At 46.2% G+C, this 16,596-nt stretch overlaps 2 protein-coding genes and 2 pseudogenes across 2 annotated transcripts; 3 read left to right on the top strand and 1 right to left on the bottom strand.

The window, feature by feature from the left end:
* LOC112939365 (ethylene-responsive transcription factor CRF3-like) lies at positions 1–1,634 on the top strand (annotated as a pseudogene).
* A 3,356-nt stretch (positions 1,635–4,990) lies between these two features.
* Positions 4,991–8,847, top strand: LOC4341121 (reticulon-like protein B2). The gene is made up of 5 exons (XM_015788296.3): positions 4,991–5,333; positions 7,711–7,891; positions 7,973–8,114; positions 8,210–8,279; positions 8,370–8,847. The coding sequence occupies exons 1-5, from the start codon at positions 5,096–5,098 to the stop codon at positions 8,534–8,536; spliced, it is 798 nt and encodes a 265-aa protein (XP_015643782.1). The 5' UTR covers positions 4,991–5,095; the 3' UTR covers positions 8,537–8,847.
* A 4,794-nt stretch (positions 8,848–13,641) lies between these two features.
* On the top strand, positions 13,642–14,130 carry LOC136357015 (probable CCR4-associated factor 1 homolog 9). The gene has a single exon (XM_066311738.1). It carries the CDS (start codon positions 13,642–13,644, stop codon positions 14,128–14,130), a length of 489 nt encoding a protein of 162 aa, XP_066167835.1.
* Positions 14,131–15,352: 1,222 nt separating this feature from the next.
* LOC107277865 (acyl-[acyl-carrier-protein] desaturase 7, chloroplastic-like) lies at positions 15,353–16,236 on the bottom strand (annotated as a pseudogene).
* Positions 16,237–16,596: the final 360 nt, after the last annotated feature.

Here is a 16,596-nt window from a genome sequence, read left to right on the forward strand (position 1 = left end):
ATGGAAAATCTGAAGCCCAAAGTAATTAGGGGATTGAGGATCAATGCAACAGTGCAAGTACAAATTAGTTCGGCCGAAAACAAAATAAGGAAATGCCTATGGCCTCCACCAATCCAGCACCATATTGCAGAAGCCATACAACAATCCATTTTACTCTTGTTGGGCCACCGGACATCAAAATGGGCTAATTAATTTTGGCAATAGGAAATAACTCCACTTATCACCCCCCCCCCCCCCACATCTTTACATCGAGTTTAATTGACATCCTAAACTGCAATGCCAGACATCTTCACCCCTCTTCTTACCAAAACCATTTAAGACAAGTCACAATATAGTATCGATAGCTGGTTTCGCTGACGTGGCATCCTAGCTGGAAAAAGAAAATAAAAACATGTGGGCCCCACATGTAGGTGAGAAGAAATACAGGGGCCCGCATGTCAGCATCCACTTCTTTCTTGGCTCTGTTCGGAGGCTAGATACTGCGGCTGGATTGCAGCAGTTTGAACCGTGTTTCTATTGTTGATTCAATTATTATGGATCTGCATAGCAGCGGCTGCAGCTGCGATGTAGCGCTGCCGAACACAGCCCCTTTTTCCCTAACCACGCACGCGAGGTCGACGGAGTAGACAACTGGCTTGCGCTGGATGGAGTGAGAGCAGTCCGTGGCTCTTCAGAATGGTGGCCCTGGCCCAAGCATGTCCTAGTCTACTTCGTGGACGTCGACACCACGAACATGGACTCCTTCGAGGACGAGCGCTCCCAGCGAAGCGTCCGGTAGCTCATCGACATCGACGTCGGGGCCGCCTGGCCGTCATTGGCACAAGTGCAGTCACAGGTGCAAAAGCATCCGAGGCAGCTGGTTCCAATGATGGCGCTCGTGTGGTGGCAGGGAGGGATATAGTGGTGAGCCAGCGGTTCTGCAGTGTACCATGGTGGTTGTGAGGTAGGTTCTCGGTGGAGATCGGCGACCCGAGCCTTTAGAAGAAGCTATGACTTAGCATCTTTGATACTGCCGAGGAGGCTGTTGTCGTGTACCGGTGTACGACGATGCTGCGCTCTATATTAGGGGTTCCTACACCGTCACCAACTTCCTCTCCGACTCCTAGACCCCCCCTCCAAGGCCAAGCCCCGTCCTTGCTTGTCACAGATGAAACTCCGCCCTCAGTGGCACACCACCCTGAACATGACGACCACAAGCGGGACCACTGCCTCGCCCTTGTCTTCTCCCCCAACCCTAGCCAGTGCTCCGATGTTGGCGCCAACAAAGCCACAACCAGAAGACGACCGCATCAGCGATAACTCATTCAACCTGTTCGCGTCACCGACCTCCGTTCTCCAGTACGTGGCGACGGACGAGGTGGGCGTACCCTCTCATTGTTGAGCTAGGTGACCTCTCCGTGGTGCCGGCTTCCACCAAAGCAGGATCCCGCCCACTCCACCCAGCGCCACTGAGCCACCTCCTCCATCTACCTAGCGTGCGTGGTTGGGGAGAAAGAGAAGTGAAAGAACTGGGTGCTAATATGTGGGCTTCACATTTTTTTTTCTTCTCACTTACATGTGGGCCCGTATGTGTTTTATGTTTTTCCGACTAGGATGTTATGTCAACGAAACCAGTTGTAGAGGACATGTCTTGAACAGTTTTGGCAAGATGAGGGTGAAGATTTCTGGTATTGTGGTTTAGGGATGTCAATAAAACTTGACGTAAAGATAGGAACGGCAAGCAGACTTATTCCTTAGCAATAACATGCGGAACTGTGAAGGCTATTGGGTCTCAGCTCATACCTACAAACATTGGGCCAAACAGAGGCCCATCTTCCAGTTGGGCTGCGTGTAGTTGGCCTTCTTGGAGATTGGTCATTTGGGCCTTCTCTTTGGACTTCCAGACTTTGTCCATCCTTATTGCAGTAAAAAAAAAAAGATAAAGCGAATACAACTTGAGATCGATTGGCCACTAGTTGTGAGAGAGACTGCATGATATGATTCACATCGCATGTAGTACAAGAATGTAACAGCAAACACATACTCCTATGTCCTCTGCTATCATAACTTCAGATAGGAAAAAAAAGAACTTCAACTCCTATCATGATAGGAAAAAAAGACCACATCTGTTTCCTGTATGTAGAACATGATAGTACATTAGTACTGCAGAAGTGCATATATATGCATGCTGATGAAGCGATGTGTGTGCATTGATATTGGAGCTGGAGCTGGAGCTGGGCCAGATATATTACTAGTGGTGGGCAGTGGGTCACTTTCAACCCTGTACAGTGGTACATCAGTGTAGCCCCGCTTCCATGTCAATCTCTTGATGATCGTTTTCTTTCTCTACGGTGATCACTTGTGTCAACTGTCACTCTGTCAGCTGATGAAGCTCTTGGAGGCAAAGGCCCAAAAGTAAAAGTACTACACTACACCACCGGTTAAACAAAAAGCATTGGCTCATGGTTGCGATGAATCTTCTGGTGGGTCTCAACTGTGATGCATATCCTATCCAATCCAACCAGCGAGTAGACCAGTTTAATACTCCTATAATTTAATTACCTTGACCAAAAGCATATACTTCAGGCTTGTTTTCAATAACAATATTATCTAAATTCACTAACCCAGATTACTCCTGCTACATTCCCATAGTTCTAGTCTAGTCTAGTACTGGTGCTCTTGGGTCGGTTTGGTTGGCCACACGTAGGTTCCACACCGAAGCGGCGGCGGCGGCGAGCTGTTTGGATCGAAATTGGAATTGTCGTGGGGGTATGTGGGGCCCGCGCTGCAGTGGCACGTGTCCCCCTGGAGCTTTCCAGCGAGCCATGGGGTCCGCGTGTCTGGGCTCGCCGGTCGCCACGTCGGCAGTGTGTGGGGCCCGGTGATTACGAAGGGCCCAGGCCCACAGCACTAGGATAGCTGACGCATCTCCGTCTGCCGACGGGATTCCTCTCTCCCTCCCTCCGTTTGATCCTTGATACTTCACGGGGACGATGTGGCTACGAGTACGCACGCGTGTGTGCGTACTGGAATGTGAGAGAAGGGAACACCCTACTGCCAATTGATAAAAGTGACTTTATAAGAGAAAGGGTATATAATGGTTGTTTGGATTGAACCCAATTTATGCCTAAGATGTTTGGTTTGATGCTAAAATTTTTAGGGCTTGTTTGGTTTGATACCAACTTATCGCCCTACTAAAATTTTGGTAACTTTAATATTAGTAAGTGTATGTTTGGTTTGCTACCAAATTTTGTCCACAATAGTTTAAATTCAATACTATCCAATTTGGTAGTGCCAAAACTTGCCAAGGTTTTGGCACTACCAAAATTTTGGTAGGGCAAAAATTGGTTCCAAACCAAATAGGCCCTTACTTTTTTTTTACAAATTGACCCTTTTATAAAACTTTTAGTTAAGAATGAATCGTGCAAAAAAACTAATTTCAGAAAAAAAAACCGTGACCTTAGCACCAACACTGACGACATGAGCTAAAACATTTAGTTGGCACTGAGGTCATATTCGACGTGGCACACGGTCTTTGAACTTCCTCATCTGCTTTCTAAAACTATTTTATTTTTAAACTTGGTAGGAACAAATTCGAGAACCTAAATTATACTACACAAGTTTAAAAATACAAAATTGTAATAATTTAGCTAAGTAATTTATTGATTTTAGCATTTTAATTGATGTTTTCAAATTTGTTTATTCCAAATTGAACGTAAAATTATCCCTTGCAAAAAAATAAACATAAAATAAATCTACAAACAAAATGTGATTGTTTGAAAAAGAAATTAACAGAAAAAAATTCAAGGAGGATAAGTAAGAAAAAACCTGAAAAAGAGGGATTCTCTGATGTGGTTCGAACTAGGAACCGGCAAGTAGGAGCAAAAGGGACCTACCACCGGGCTCGCTTCCATGTTGTGAGCCTAATAGACCACACACATTTTTAAACCATATAGAGTTAGTATCGGCACACATAGAACATACTAAGATAATTAGGTCTCAACTAGGTGCTTATCAATTGCCAAAGCCAATAAAAATAGACATGGTAACCAAGTTAAGATGAATTGTAACAAGCTTGGAGGGACTAGGGAGAGGAATGAACCTGCAGCTGGATATCGTGGGGTGCATGCAACGGATCAAAGCATGAAATTTGGTTGTTACAGTATGAATATCACAAATCTAGCTCGACTATAGGAATATATGATACATAAGTATTATATTATAGTAGGTTTGGGACCGAAATATATTCTCCATAATCATGTATCATTTGTATATTGTCTTTGATATGTTGTCTTCCTCCAATTACGAATCTTTCGTTGGTGCTTACTCAAAATCATTGTCCAAGAACATAGAGAGAAAAATACCATTAAAACCTACTTAAACTCTAGAAACAAATCATCATCATCAAATATATTGTTGAGGAAACCAAACATATATTTCTGCATCACAAAATCCGCAAAAGAGATAAGGGTTTCATCGGTTGCAGAAGAATTATTATAAGTCGTAATGGCTTATTAGTGATAAGAAAGTAATTTATGTGTTCTTAGCAATTTAAAAACCAATGTTAAAAAAACTATGTTAAAAGTATTTTAAATTTAACTTCAAAATTAAATTTGAAAATCCAAATTTTAGCTTTAGCTTATGCTTTTCAGCACTAAGGGATTGTTTTTGGTATAGCTCCAACTCCTAAATTTAGCTCTAGAAGTTAGGTCTGCAGTGAAGTTACGGAACAGTCTAAACCCAACTCTACCTTTTTATTTTATTTTGTGAGAGTTTACACCCAGCTCATTTTAGGCAGATTTAAAACTGTTAAACAGGTGCTAGGACGGCGCTCTAAATCTAACCATGTCATGTACTAATCCCACTATGCTCGGGGTGCACGTAGCAACTACTCCATCATGAGCGCCGTTAACGGCCGTCGCTTTCGCGCCGCATTCTAGAGATATCTCCATCCACATCTTCTCCAAACCGAGGCGTCAAAATCGCAATCCCCACACAACACCAACACCCCATAGTGCGCGCGCCTTACGAGCTCACCTCACACACAGCAAAAAGCTCTCGCCTTTCTCTCTGGTAGCTTCGCCTTGCTCTCCAGCTTCTGCTTTTGCTGCCGCCCATGGCCGATCCGGCCGCCGAGGAGACCGTCCCCGCGCCGCCGCCAACCCCGGCGGTCGACCCCGCCGAGGGTGCCTCGGACGCGCCGCAGCCGGTCGAGCTGCCCGCCGACACCGCCGCCGCCTCGCCGGAGAAGGTGTCGTCGCCACCACCGGAGCCGGCGCCGGCGGTGAGGAGCCGGGGGTTCAGGCTGCTCGGGGAGGACACCTCCGTGCACAAGGCTCTTGGGGGCGGTAAAAGTAAGGAAATTTCTACTCCCCCCCTTCTTTTTTTTTTCTTTTCCCCTCTTCTCTCCAGTGTATCTTTTCTCCTTTTGGGAAGTTTTCTTTTTCTTTCTGATACTTTTCATCATCAGCTTATTAGTATTCCTGATATCGTTTATTGTTTGCTGGATTGATTGGCAAAGAAAAAAAAGTTTTTGTGTAATAAAGTGATTTCCGTCAGGTTTCCCCAGCAAGAGGAATTTACTTGCTTTGTTTAATTTCTTACTTACTATATATGTGAAGGACATGATTAGTAAAAAAATTGTTATTTACATAGATCTTCCAGTATTTGCAGTTGCTTTGGCTTCTTCGTTGTCCTGGCTATGCTTCTGCTTCCATTCATATTTATATTAGTGACAGCAGATTGCGTCAACGATAAAAACGTTTACCCCGTCGTCTGTTTACATGTACTAGGTTTGCTGAAACAGCAAGTTTGATAGACATCTTTTACCCCAAGAAAGCGCTTACCTCTAGTTTGTTAAATTCGTAGTGGCTTCTGAGTTCCTTACTTGGATTGTCTGGACTATTGGCAACCTGTACATCCAACATATATACTGAATTTATGGACCAGCGGAGATTATTTGCTTGTTACCTTCCATGGTGAATAGAGTGATTCGTTCCTGTACTATGAGAGAGATTCTGTCAATTCTTTTTCCATGTGGTAGGAATCATCTGTGGAACCTCCTAATAAAGAAATTCGTCTTAAGGGTAATGGACTTCATGCTCAAGTTATACTAAGAAAGTTTGGTAATATTTTGTCATACAAAAATAATGTGGCTAGCTGCCTTTTCCCTAGGACTTTCTTACCCAAAAATGAATATATATTCAATTCGAGCTATAAACATATGGTTTCATGTTTGACAAATTAGATGTAATGATGATGGTAAGTATGAAAAAGAAAGGCCACCGTCTTTCTTGGAATCGACATCTTTTTGTCCAGTGTCCCTATGGATGTTATATTTCCACCGGAAAGATTGTAATGAATCCTGTAGGCAGTACCACCTTTATAAAACTGAGTCCACACTCCAATTGTTTGGTTCCTTTTTTCTGCACCTCAAAATAGATTCATGAAGAGTCGTAACATTATTTACTCCACACTGAAGTGCGTCCTTTTTCTCTTTTATCTAAGAAATTTTGGTGATTGTATGCCATATATAGCAATGCTTTGTAATTTAGCAGAGTGTTATCCCACTTGTCTGTGTTCCTTTGATTCTGAAATGGAAAAAGTGTGGTTCTCAAGTTCAGGGATTTCATGGTTAGGTATGAGGGTAGGCAGTACCATCATGGAAAGTGATGTACAATAATACTTAAAATGTACACATTCAATGTCAGCAGTGTGGCACATGTCTTGAACTTGTTGAATGGTACGCCTCTTAAACTTGGAAAGTTCAAGGATCTATTACCCACTTATGTTTTGACATGTTTTGTTTGTTGTTGTTGCAATTAGAAAGGAATACTTCTGAATGTTTAGAACAGCTGGCGTAGACTAAGAGAACAATGAAAAGCAGTCATTTTAAATACAGATGAGTTTTAAAATGCATGGTAGGATCCAAATAATGTTCGATATGCAAGGCCCTATTACAAGATTGGAAATTTACAAATTGTTGCTTTATAGTAGATTTTGTAATGAAGTTGGTTGGTTTTATCTCTGGGCGTGCGAACTGGTTGGATTGGCCACACAAGTTTTAGTAGGAAAACCTAAGTAGAAACAATATTTGTACAAAAGTACATACAAAGTAAAGCTTGTTAGTAGAGTTCTTGCTTACTGTACAGTGTGTGAATCCTGTACTCTGTACTTAGGCAACTGGATTGTATCCGCTAGTGTACAAAGGATGAACGGAACTAAAGGTTGAAAATGAGGGAATGATATGTTCATGCTTCAAAGTAACAAGGAATCCAGTTATTGTGTATGAAGCAGGCCTAATTGCTCTTTAGAAAACAATGTCCTGTTTTTGGTTTGCTTATTCGTCTGTCCTATGGTTAATTCTAAATTCTTCTGTGACTGAAATTTCCTTTTATGAAGAACTTAAATTGTTGCCAGTGTTGGTCATTCTATGCAGAATGTAAGGTTCTGTAGCATCTGCTAACTCAAAGCTGAATTTATGTCTTATGAACATAATTACTTCCTAGTAGGTCTGAAGAGGGTTGGTTTTCCTGTATTGGAAACATTTAGTTAGCTTATTCTGCAAAGGACAATTGACATGTCTGCAGGGTTGACAATATTTCTTCTGTACATGCAATAGCCCTACTGGCAGAGAGGATACTGGAGTAAGAGAAATTTCTGTGTCATAAATGCGCGGCTGTTCCTTTCTAACCTATATTTTGTTATGTGTTTTGGTGCATTTCTTTGCAGCTGCTGATGTACTATTATGGAAAGACAAGAAGACATCCGCTGTAGTGATTGGTGGTGCAACTGTCATATGGATCTTGTTTGAAGTGCTTGATTACCATCTCTTGACTCTGCTTTCCCATGTGATGATTGGTGCCTTGGCCATCTTGTTCCTGTGGTCAAAAGCTACCACATTTATCAAGAAGTTAGTTCGATACACGATGATTACCATACGTTCTGATTGGTACTGCTTCCATGTTGTTCACATCTAGTGTTTCCGTTTCAGGAGTCCACCAGATATTCCTGTAGTACAGATACCTGAAGATGTCGCCGTGAACGTGTCACGAGCATTACGCAGTGACATAAACAGAGCACTTCACCTGTTTCGGGAGATCGCGTTGGGGCATGACCTAAAGAAGTTTCTGGGCGTATGTTTCTATCCTGGAAGATACAAACTATTCATGGTTTTCCTTGCTCCAGTTGTTGATTGCAGATTGTTTAATACTGTCCTTGTGCGTTTTAGGTGATTGTTGCTCTCTGGGTTCTCTCAGAAGTAGGAAGCTGCTGCGACTTCCTCACCTTGATATATGTTGGTAATGCACTTTTGAACTTGTTAAAAGCTTTTCTGAACCTGTGGTCTCCTAAGTTACCTTACTGATGGTTTGGTTTGATACTGCAAACAGCCGTCCTGATGCTCCACACGGTGCCGATCTTGTATGACAAGTACCAGGATAAGGTCGACCACTTTGCTGGAAGGGCTCACTCTGAGGCCTGCAAGCACTATGAGGTGCTGGATGCCAAGGTTTTGAGCAAGATACCCAGGGGCCCGGTGAAGCCAAAGAAGAACTAGAATAAGTTGCGCAAGGGGACTCGATTCGGAAGGGTGGCGTCTTTTGTCGGGTTTGCGAGTTCTCAGGTGTACCCAACTGCGTCGCGTCCTACTGACGGTAGCAGCTGAATGTTCGTTCTGCTTGATGGGTGGTTTGCTGGCTTCGCTGCTGTGTGCTTCAGTGATGCCAGTTCATGTTCATTCTATCTTGAAGCCTGTATCTAAAATATCTAAACGTGACTGAATGCTACGTTTCTGCTACTGAAGCTGCCTGTAGATATCCGTGATAAAACATGATAAACCCTTGTTCATGATATTCGTGTTGTTCGGTATGTTTGTCGGAATTGCAAAATGGATTCAGGCTGTGTTTAGATCCAAACTTTGGATCCAAATGCAGTCAATGAAGGAAGTGACATTTCAAACTTCCAAATTGGAATGGGGTGTTTAGTTGGCTGCCCAAAATTCAAACGGCCTCAGTGTAGTTCTCTCGTACTTTGCTCATCTGAAGTGATCTTAGGCTGTGTTTAGGCTGTGTTTAGTTTCTAAAATTGGGAAGAAGTTTGGGGTTAGGCTGTGTTTTTCTGAAATTGGGAAGAAGTTTAGGGAAAGTTGGTAGTTTGGAAAAAAAGTTAGGAGTTTATGTGAGTAGAAAAGTTTTGGGTGTAATGTGATGTGATGGAAAGTTGAGAGTTTAGGGAAAGTTTGGTGTGAACTAAACAGGGCCTTATTGGAACTGAAATAATCTGAGGCAAAAGTGAGGCCGTGTTTAGATAGGGCCAAAGTGCCAAAAAAAATCTGGCACGAGGCCACAGTCTGCACTTTGGAACTAAACGGGTGGGCACCTGGAATTTGGCCAATTGACACATTGAAGGCCCAACAGTAGCCTAGGGCATGAGTGGCCCGTAATACCCCTGTGGGAGGCATCCACGCCGCCGCTCCTATCCATTCCCCCTCGGCTCCTCCCATGCGCAAACCCTAGGGTTGTATCTCTGCCGCCGTCACTCTCCCTCCATCTTCCCGATCCTCCCCCGGGTGAATCCAAGGGGTTCTCTTCCAGATCCACCACATCCGTAGTGGCGTATCCGGCGGAAACCACCCGAACCGGCTATGGACGCGTACGACGGTGACAGCAACAACGGTGGCGGCTACGGCGACAGCCATAACGGTGGCGGGTACGGCGACGGCAGCACCGTCGGCGGTTACGGCACCGACAACACCGGAGGTGTCTACGGCGGCGGCGGCACCAGGCCCCTCTACTGGGCCGAGCATAGATTCGGCGCCGGCATCCCGACCCGAGACTTCCTCGCGCAGCCTCTGCACCCCTCTCGTGAAGGCGGCCACACGTCCTTCACCTTTGGGGGATTCGGCAAGGGGTCTTCGAGCAGCCAAAACCCCTCTCAGCTCGAGTTCAGGACGCTCGACCTCAACTCCGCATACGAGTGGTCCGCCATGCATGGCTACCAAGACCTTCGCGGCGGCGGATGGGAGGGCAGCCAATGCCCTCTGGGCTTACACGTCCGTCTCGGAGCGCGAACCGCACGGTCGGGTTTCGTGGGTGCCCCAGTGGTCAAGGAGCAAGCGGATATGGGGCGGTCCGATGGCGGCACCAGGAGTCGGCGGCCTGCATTCGATTGGTGCTGGGTTAGAACCGCCAATGCCACCTTCATTTGGAGGTGCAGGCCACGAAGGCGTCTTCGTGCCTCCCATCCGTCCTCAGGCTCCGGCCGCATCGTAGGCGCGAGGCCGAGGCAGGGGTTGTGGTGCACGGCGTCGGCTCATAGAGGTAAGTAAATATTTTGGTTGTGCAATGTGTGGATTCGCAAAGTACCATAAGTTTACAAGTGTTATGTTTAGTTCCGATTGATTATTGTTCTGTAAACTTCATATTGAGTTTAGAGCTCTAACATTACTTGCGCTTGATTATAGTACTCTAACAGCACATAGTCATCACATAGTTCATTCCGATGCCGCTGCTTACTTCTGTTTAGTGGTAAGGTCATTGCTTTGTCAGTTTAATTGTGCCTCTAGGAAGTGAACGACAGGGCATAGTGGACCAATGAAAATACGAAACTTTTTTGCGAGCTGTATTGCAAGCAAATTGAAAACGGCAACTGCATAAGGGGAAGCATGACCAAATTCGGTTGGAAGGAGATCAGAAAGGGGTTTTACGCTGTCACTGGGTTGCTCCATGACAATGAGCAGTTCAATTTTAGATATAGGGGTTTGAAAACTATGTGGTCCTTCATACAGAAGTTGAGGACATATACTGGGTTGGGCCGCTGGCCTGATGGCACCGTTGTGGCTTCTGACAAGTGGTGGGATGACAACACGAAGGTACAATGCTTACATTGTTCATTCTGATGTTTTGTCCACAATAATTGTCCTTCACCTGACCGCTTTGTGTGATTTTTGCAGAACCATGCTGAGTTGAAGAAGCCGAAGAATGGGATGCCCAAGTATCTGGACGAACTGGACCGCATGTTCATGGGGGTGGCAGTGGACGGCTCGACTTCCTTTGTTCCTACCTAGCCCTCAGCACAGCCGGCCAACCCCATTGAGGACATTGACAGCGATGATGAAGATGACTCCGAGGAAGATGACTTGGACCCCTAAGCCCCTTAAGCGTTGGGACGAAGAGGACGCACAGCATGAGGAGCACACCAAGCACGCGCAGTACAGCTACTAGTCCGAGCAAAAAGTTGAAGAGCCCAGTGGTGCGCGCCATGGTGTCCGAATTGAAGGTCCACAACGAGTTGCAGAAGGACAAAGTAGCAGCCATGGACAACTACTTGGGCAGGCGTGAGAAGAAGAAGGATGATGAGATGGCACGCGTGCGGGAGGTGGCCGAGCGTATCATGGGATTGAGTAGAGAGTGCGGGGTCACTGATGAGACCCCAAAGCTGTGGGTTGGTATGTTGAAGATGGTGAAGGACCCAGTAGACATTAATGTGTTTGAGCTGTCGAATCCTGGAGGAACGAAGACCCTCATTGAGAACTACGCAAGGGTCGACAGCTAGACCTTCTTATGCATGCTTTACATGTTCATGTAGCGCTGTTTAGGGTGCCTTTTGTGTTATGTATGTTTAGCAAGCTATGTCTGTTTAGCAATTAGTGGTGCTATTTGTGTTAGGTATGTGCTGCCTCAGAAACATTCCTTTTGTGACTTTGACATGATTTTTACATTTGTGTTTGCTGGGTGGCCGGGTTCTGTGCATGACATGAGGGTATTCAACGATGCAATGACTAGATACAAAAATGTTTTCCCTCATCCACCTCCAGGTACACAGCTACCTGTTGTATGTTTCCAATGTCTAACTGTAATCACGTGTAACTTACAAGTGTTTACCACTGCAGGGAAGTTCTATCTAGTGGACTCGTGGTATCCAAACCGGATTGGGTACCTGGCGCCGTACAAGGGCACAAAGTACCATCTCCAAGAGTTCCAAAACGCCGTAGAACCAGAAGGTAAAGAGGAGGTATTCAATTATGCACATTCCTCCCTGAGAAATGTCATGGAGCGATCATTTGGAGTGCTCAAGCAGAAGTGGCGCATATTGAAATATGTGCCTTCGTATCCCCCAGAAACTCAAACACATATCATAGTAGCTTGCATAGCTCTCCATAATTACATAAGGCTTAGCGGTTTAACGGATAGACACTTTGGTCGTTGCGACCGAGATGAGAATTATGTTCCTCCGGAGGCCTATGAAGATCAGCCACCAGAAGATGAGGCTCCTAGCTATTAGAATGTGAACGTATGAATGCTTTTCACGATACAATTGCGCTCGAGTTGTTGCATCGACCATGAGACATGGGAATGTTGCGGCACAAGTGTTGTATGCTGTAATTCTCTTTAGACTTGTATTTCCATGTGGTGCATGTCACCACATGGAATTGTTGTTGTAACTTGGGAGGAATAATTTGTGCTGCTGCAATATGTGAGGATTTATATGTGTTGTTTGTAATATGTGAGGACATGTATGTGTGAAGGCAATGTTGTGGCTGTCATTTGTTGGTGTAGTAATTTATGAGCAATAGTATGTCAGCTAGCAGTATGTGATAACCAACAGTTGTAATGTAATTTTGAAGGGCAACTATATGTATGGACTGTTTTAATTTGTATGATTTGCATGTGTGCATGGATTGCATGTAAGGTCATGCATGCTGCTGAGAAGTGTGCATGCAGTAGGAATGTGTGTGAATGCAACCCTGATTTGAATTTTTGTGTATGCTGTTACATGCAAGTTGCTGCATTAAATAGGGGTACAATTGTCTTCTATGAACCCTCATTTGAATTTTGGGCAGTCAACTAAACACCCCATTCCGATTTAGAAGTTTGAAATGTCACTTCCCAATGATTGGCTGCAAATTTTGGATCCAAAGTTTGGATCTAAACATAGCCATAATTGTAACTGAAACAATATAAGTTTGTAACGGTTTACACATGTGCACACGGAGACGGAAACCAGGGTTTCCCTTACCGCCGGTAACCGCAGTTACCGGGCTTACCGCGGGGATACGGTAATATAAATACCGCGGTAACCTCCTTAAATTTAAATAAATTTAAAAAATAATTTAAATTTTTGATAAATTTTGCACGGCTTTGTACGGTTTTTCACAGTTACCACGGTTACCGTGCGGTAACCGTGCTTACCGCCGGGGCACGGTAACCCCGGTCCTGGTGGTTTTGGAAACCCTGACGGAAACCGAGTGGAACCAGAACTTTGCTCGTTGTCTGTTGCCTAGGTTGACAATGTTTTCGAATCCGACTTGATCACCGCCTTGTCGACCTCTTATAGCTACATTATGCAAAACCTGCTGCCTAGCCGAGCCTACATAGCTTTCTCTCTAACCTTTTTACTGATGTCGAGTAGCCTCCCGCCTGCACGTGCGCTCGCCATGAACGCTGCCGCAGCTGCCCAGTGCCAACCACGAATGCCGTCGCCGCCGTCGTCCACTCGGTATGGCACGGCAACTTCGATACCGAATCTACCCGGCTCCTCACCATCGCGCCACGCGCCGTCCACGTCACGGTGAGCGTCTAGTAGCCCGGATGCGCTGTCGCTCAAGCGGGCACCGGTGGCCGGAGGAAGTACGCCCAACTCACTACCGAGGAGCGCTACGACATGGTCAAGGCTAACGTCAACGAGCTCCACCCCATCCAGGTCGGCCTCGCCATCCGCACCGACGACGGTGGCGGCGAGCTCGTCGTGTTCGAGTTCAACCTCTGTGGTTTCGACATCAACAACCCAGCCAACCTAAGGGACCCGGCCTCCATCGCGCACCTCCGGGGCCGTGGCGTCGACTTTGGCAGGCTTCCGCATGCACGCATCGAGCTGCATAGGCTCCGGTCGCTGCTCCTTGGCTCCGGCCTGCTGCAGACGCGGCCGTCGTGGGCGACGTTCACCGGCGCATACCATATCGGGTACCTGATGAAGATCCTGACGGGGGCCGAGGTCCCGTCCGGCCTCGACGCCTTCACGGCCATGGCGACCGCGACCCTCGGGGAGGGCGTCTATGACGTGAAGCGGTTGGCGGCGGAGGTCAACACGGCGAGCAGGTTTTCGCTCAGGGAGATTGCCACGTGGCTCGGCGTGGTGCCGGCGGTGGCCTAAGGGATAGTCACCGGGGCCGACACCGTCTCGACGCTGCAATGCTTTGAGGCGTTGAGGGAGCGCCTCGGCGAGGTCCGAGTGGTGATGCACAGCCACCAGCTGTGTGGGCTCCGGATTTATTGATCTTTATTCAAATTCGATCATCTACGGCGATTCGAGACTTCTGCCCTTCAGTTTAACCGTGCTGTCATTTGCCTTCGGATACTGCCGATGTGATTAGGAGTTCTTTTTTTCTATGTAAATAATTCCATTCTTTTAATTACTTAGTAGCAATGTTAGATGAATATATATATATATATATATATATATATATATATTATTTTAGACAATGCGACTTTGTATTAACACTAGTTATTCCATGTCTCGATTGACACATCAGTAATTGTAATGACTCGTATTTGTTGTGTTCTCTTTTATTAGCAATAGAAATTCTACAATGCAAAAATGTTCTCATGGTGCTTGCTTCACTACACAACTTTCTCTAAAGTGGTCTAGATAACTTGAGCAATTACCACATGAGGTACACTCATGGAATTTGAAAAAAAAAGGATTATAGTATTAGTTAGACGGTATCACTAACCTTCAGTACAACGGATTTGTTTGTAATCCATATTGCCAAATAATTTAGCGGTTTGCACTCATTCACATTCTAGGTCTCTTTTGGGAAAAGGAAATTTTAGAGTAACCATATGGAAATTGAAATAACTTAATACAAATTTCTTGTGTTTAAAAAGAGTCAATAAGTACGGCAAACAAATCCTATGGCTCAAAGGGGTAAACAACAAGCAAAACATTTACCACGCTCAAAGCAGTCATTGTCCTAAGTAGTTTGAAACTCAAAATTACAATGGGTGCACTTTACCGTATTTTAGGGATACTAGCATAGTGTCCGTGCTGTCCAACGAAAAAATTAAATTAAGAGAAAACTACATCGGAAGCCCGTTAACTTAAAAAAAAGTCGAGCGGTCAAATGTTTCAGTTGACCAATGAGTAAAGGCAAATTTTGCTACAGGACATTGCTTATGTATGGTTTTAGCCCTAGGACACTGCTCAAACCCACTTTTGGGGGAAAACACTCTATAAACATGGTAATTTGCCAGTGGACACCGCGCCGATTAAAATAATACTTTCCGGTTGAAGAGGAGAGAGAAATCGCGTGAAATGTCAAAAATGCCCTTGGGCCCACATGTCAGCTCTATCTCCTATCTCTCTTCTCATGTCTCTATTCTCTCTCACTACTAGAGGCGCATGGGGCGGCGTCGGCGCCGGCGAGGCTGGAGGTGCTTGAGCAGATGGAGCCATGGGTGGAGCAGCACTTGCTGCCATTGCTCAAGCCGGCGGAGGAGGACGAGGCGGCGTCGGTCGCGGCGGAGATGGCGAGGACGGCGGCGAGGAGCATCTCGACGACGCGGGTGTAGGCGGCCTCGTGGCGCTCTTGTCGGCGGCGATGGAGCCACAGATGTGGGCGAGCGTGTCGTCACCATGGGCGCGGATGTTGCGTGCCGTGTTGCCGCGGTGGCGCGCTCCTGGAAGACGACATAGCTGAAGCCATGGTAGGGGCTCACCGGCGCGTGCATGGCCATGCCGGAGCTGATCAGCCGGTGCACCGTGCGCTCCACCTGGCGCATGTCAAGGCGGCCGGAGAGATACATGTATCGGTTGAGCACGTCGCCGTGGCGGTTCTCCTTGGCAGACCACCTGCAAATCCACCGCGCCCACGCCATCCTGTCGGCGCCGGTGACATCGCGCGCCGACTCGAACCGGTTCGCCATGCTCTGGTACGTGGGCAGTGCCTCCTCCATCACCATGTTCCCTACCTGGCACACTAGGTGCGCGTCGGGCACGCCGCGCGGCGCGCTCCCGGAGCTCAAGGCACGCCGCGTGGAACCCGTCCGCGCCGAGCGCCGCCGCGTTGGGCACCATGTCCTCCGGCTGCCATGCCTCCTCCGCCGGCTTGAGCAGCAGCAGCACATGCTGCTCCACCCACGGCTCCATCTGCTCAAGCACCACCAGCCTCGCCGGCGCTGACGCCGCCCCCGTGCGTCTATGAGAGTGAGAGAGAATATAGAGAGAGATGAGAAGAGAGATAGGAGATAGAGCTGACATGTGGGCCCAAGGGCATTTTTGATATTTCACGCGATTTATCTCTCCTCTTCAACCGGAAAGTATTATTTTAATCGGCGCGGTGTCTACTGGCAAATTACCACGTTTATGGAGTGTTTTCCCCTAAAAGTGAGTTTGGGCAGTGTCCTAGTGCTAAAACCACACATAAGCAGAGTCCTGTAGCAAAATTTGCCATGAGTAAAACATTAAGTTATATATGATGAAAAAACATAATTTAAATATTTAAATATTTTGTGAAACAGAAACACGGGTTGATACATGTCACTATCACAAATAAAACAACAAGTGTTAGCAGATTGAAACATATATTTTTCCATCAAAATATGCAATACCTTATTGTTA

The sequence above is a fragment of the Oryza sativa genome, chromosome 6 (genome assembly GCF_034140825.1).
Source record: "Oryza sativa Japonica Group chromosome 6, ASM3414082v1".
NCBI classification, from domain to species: Eukaryota; Viridiplantae; Streptophyta; class Magnoliopsida; order Poales; family Poaceae; genus Oryza; species Oryza sativa.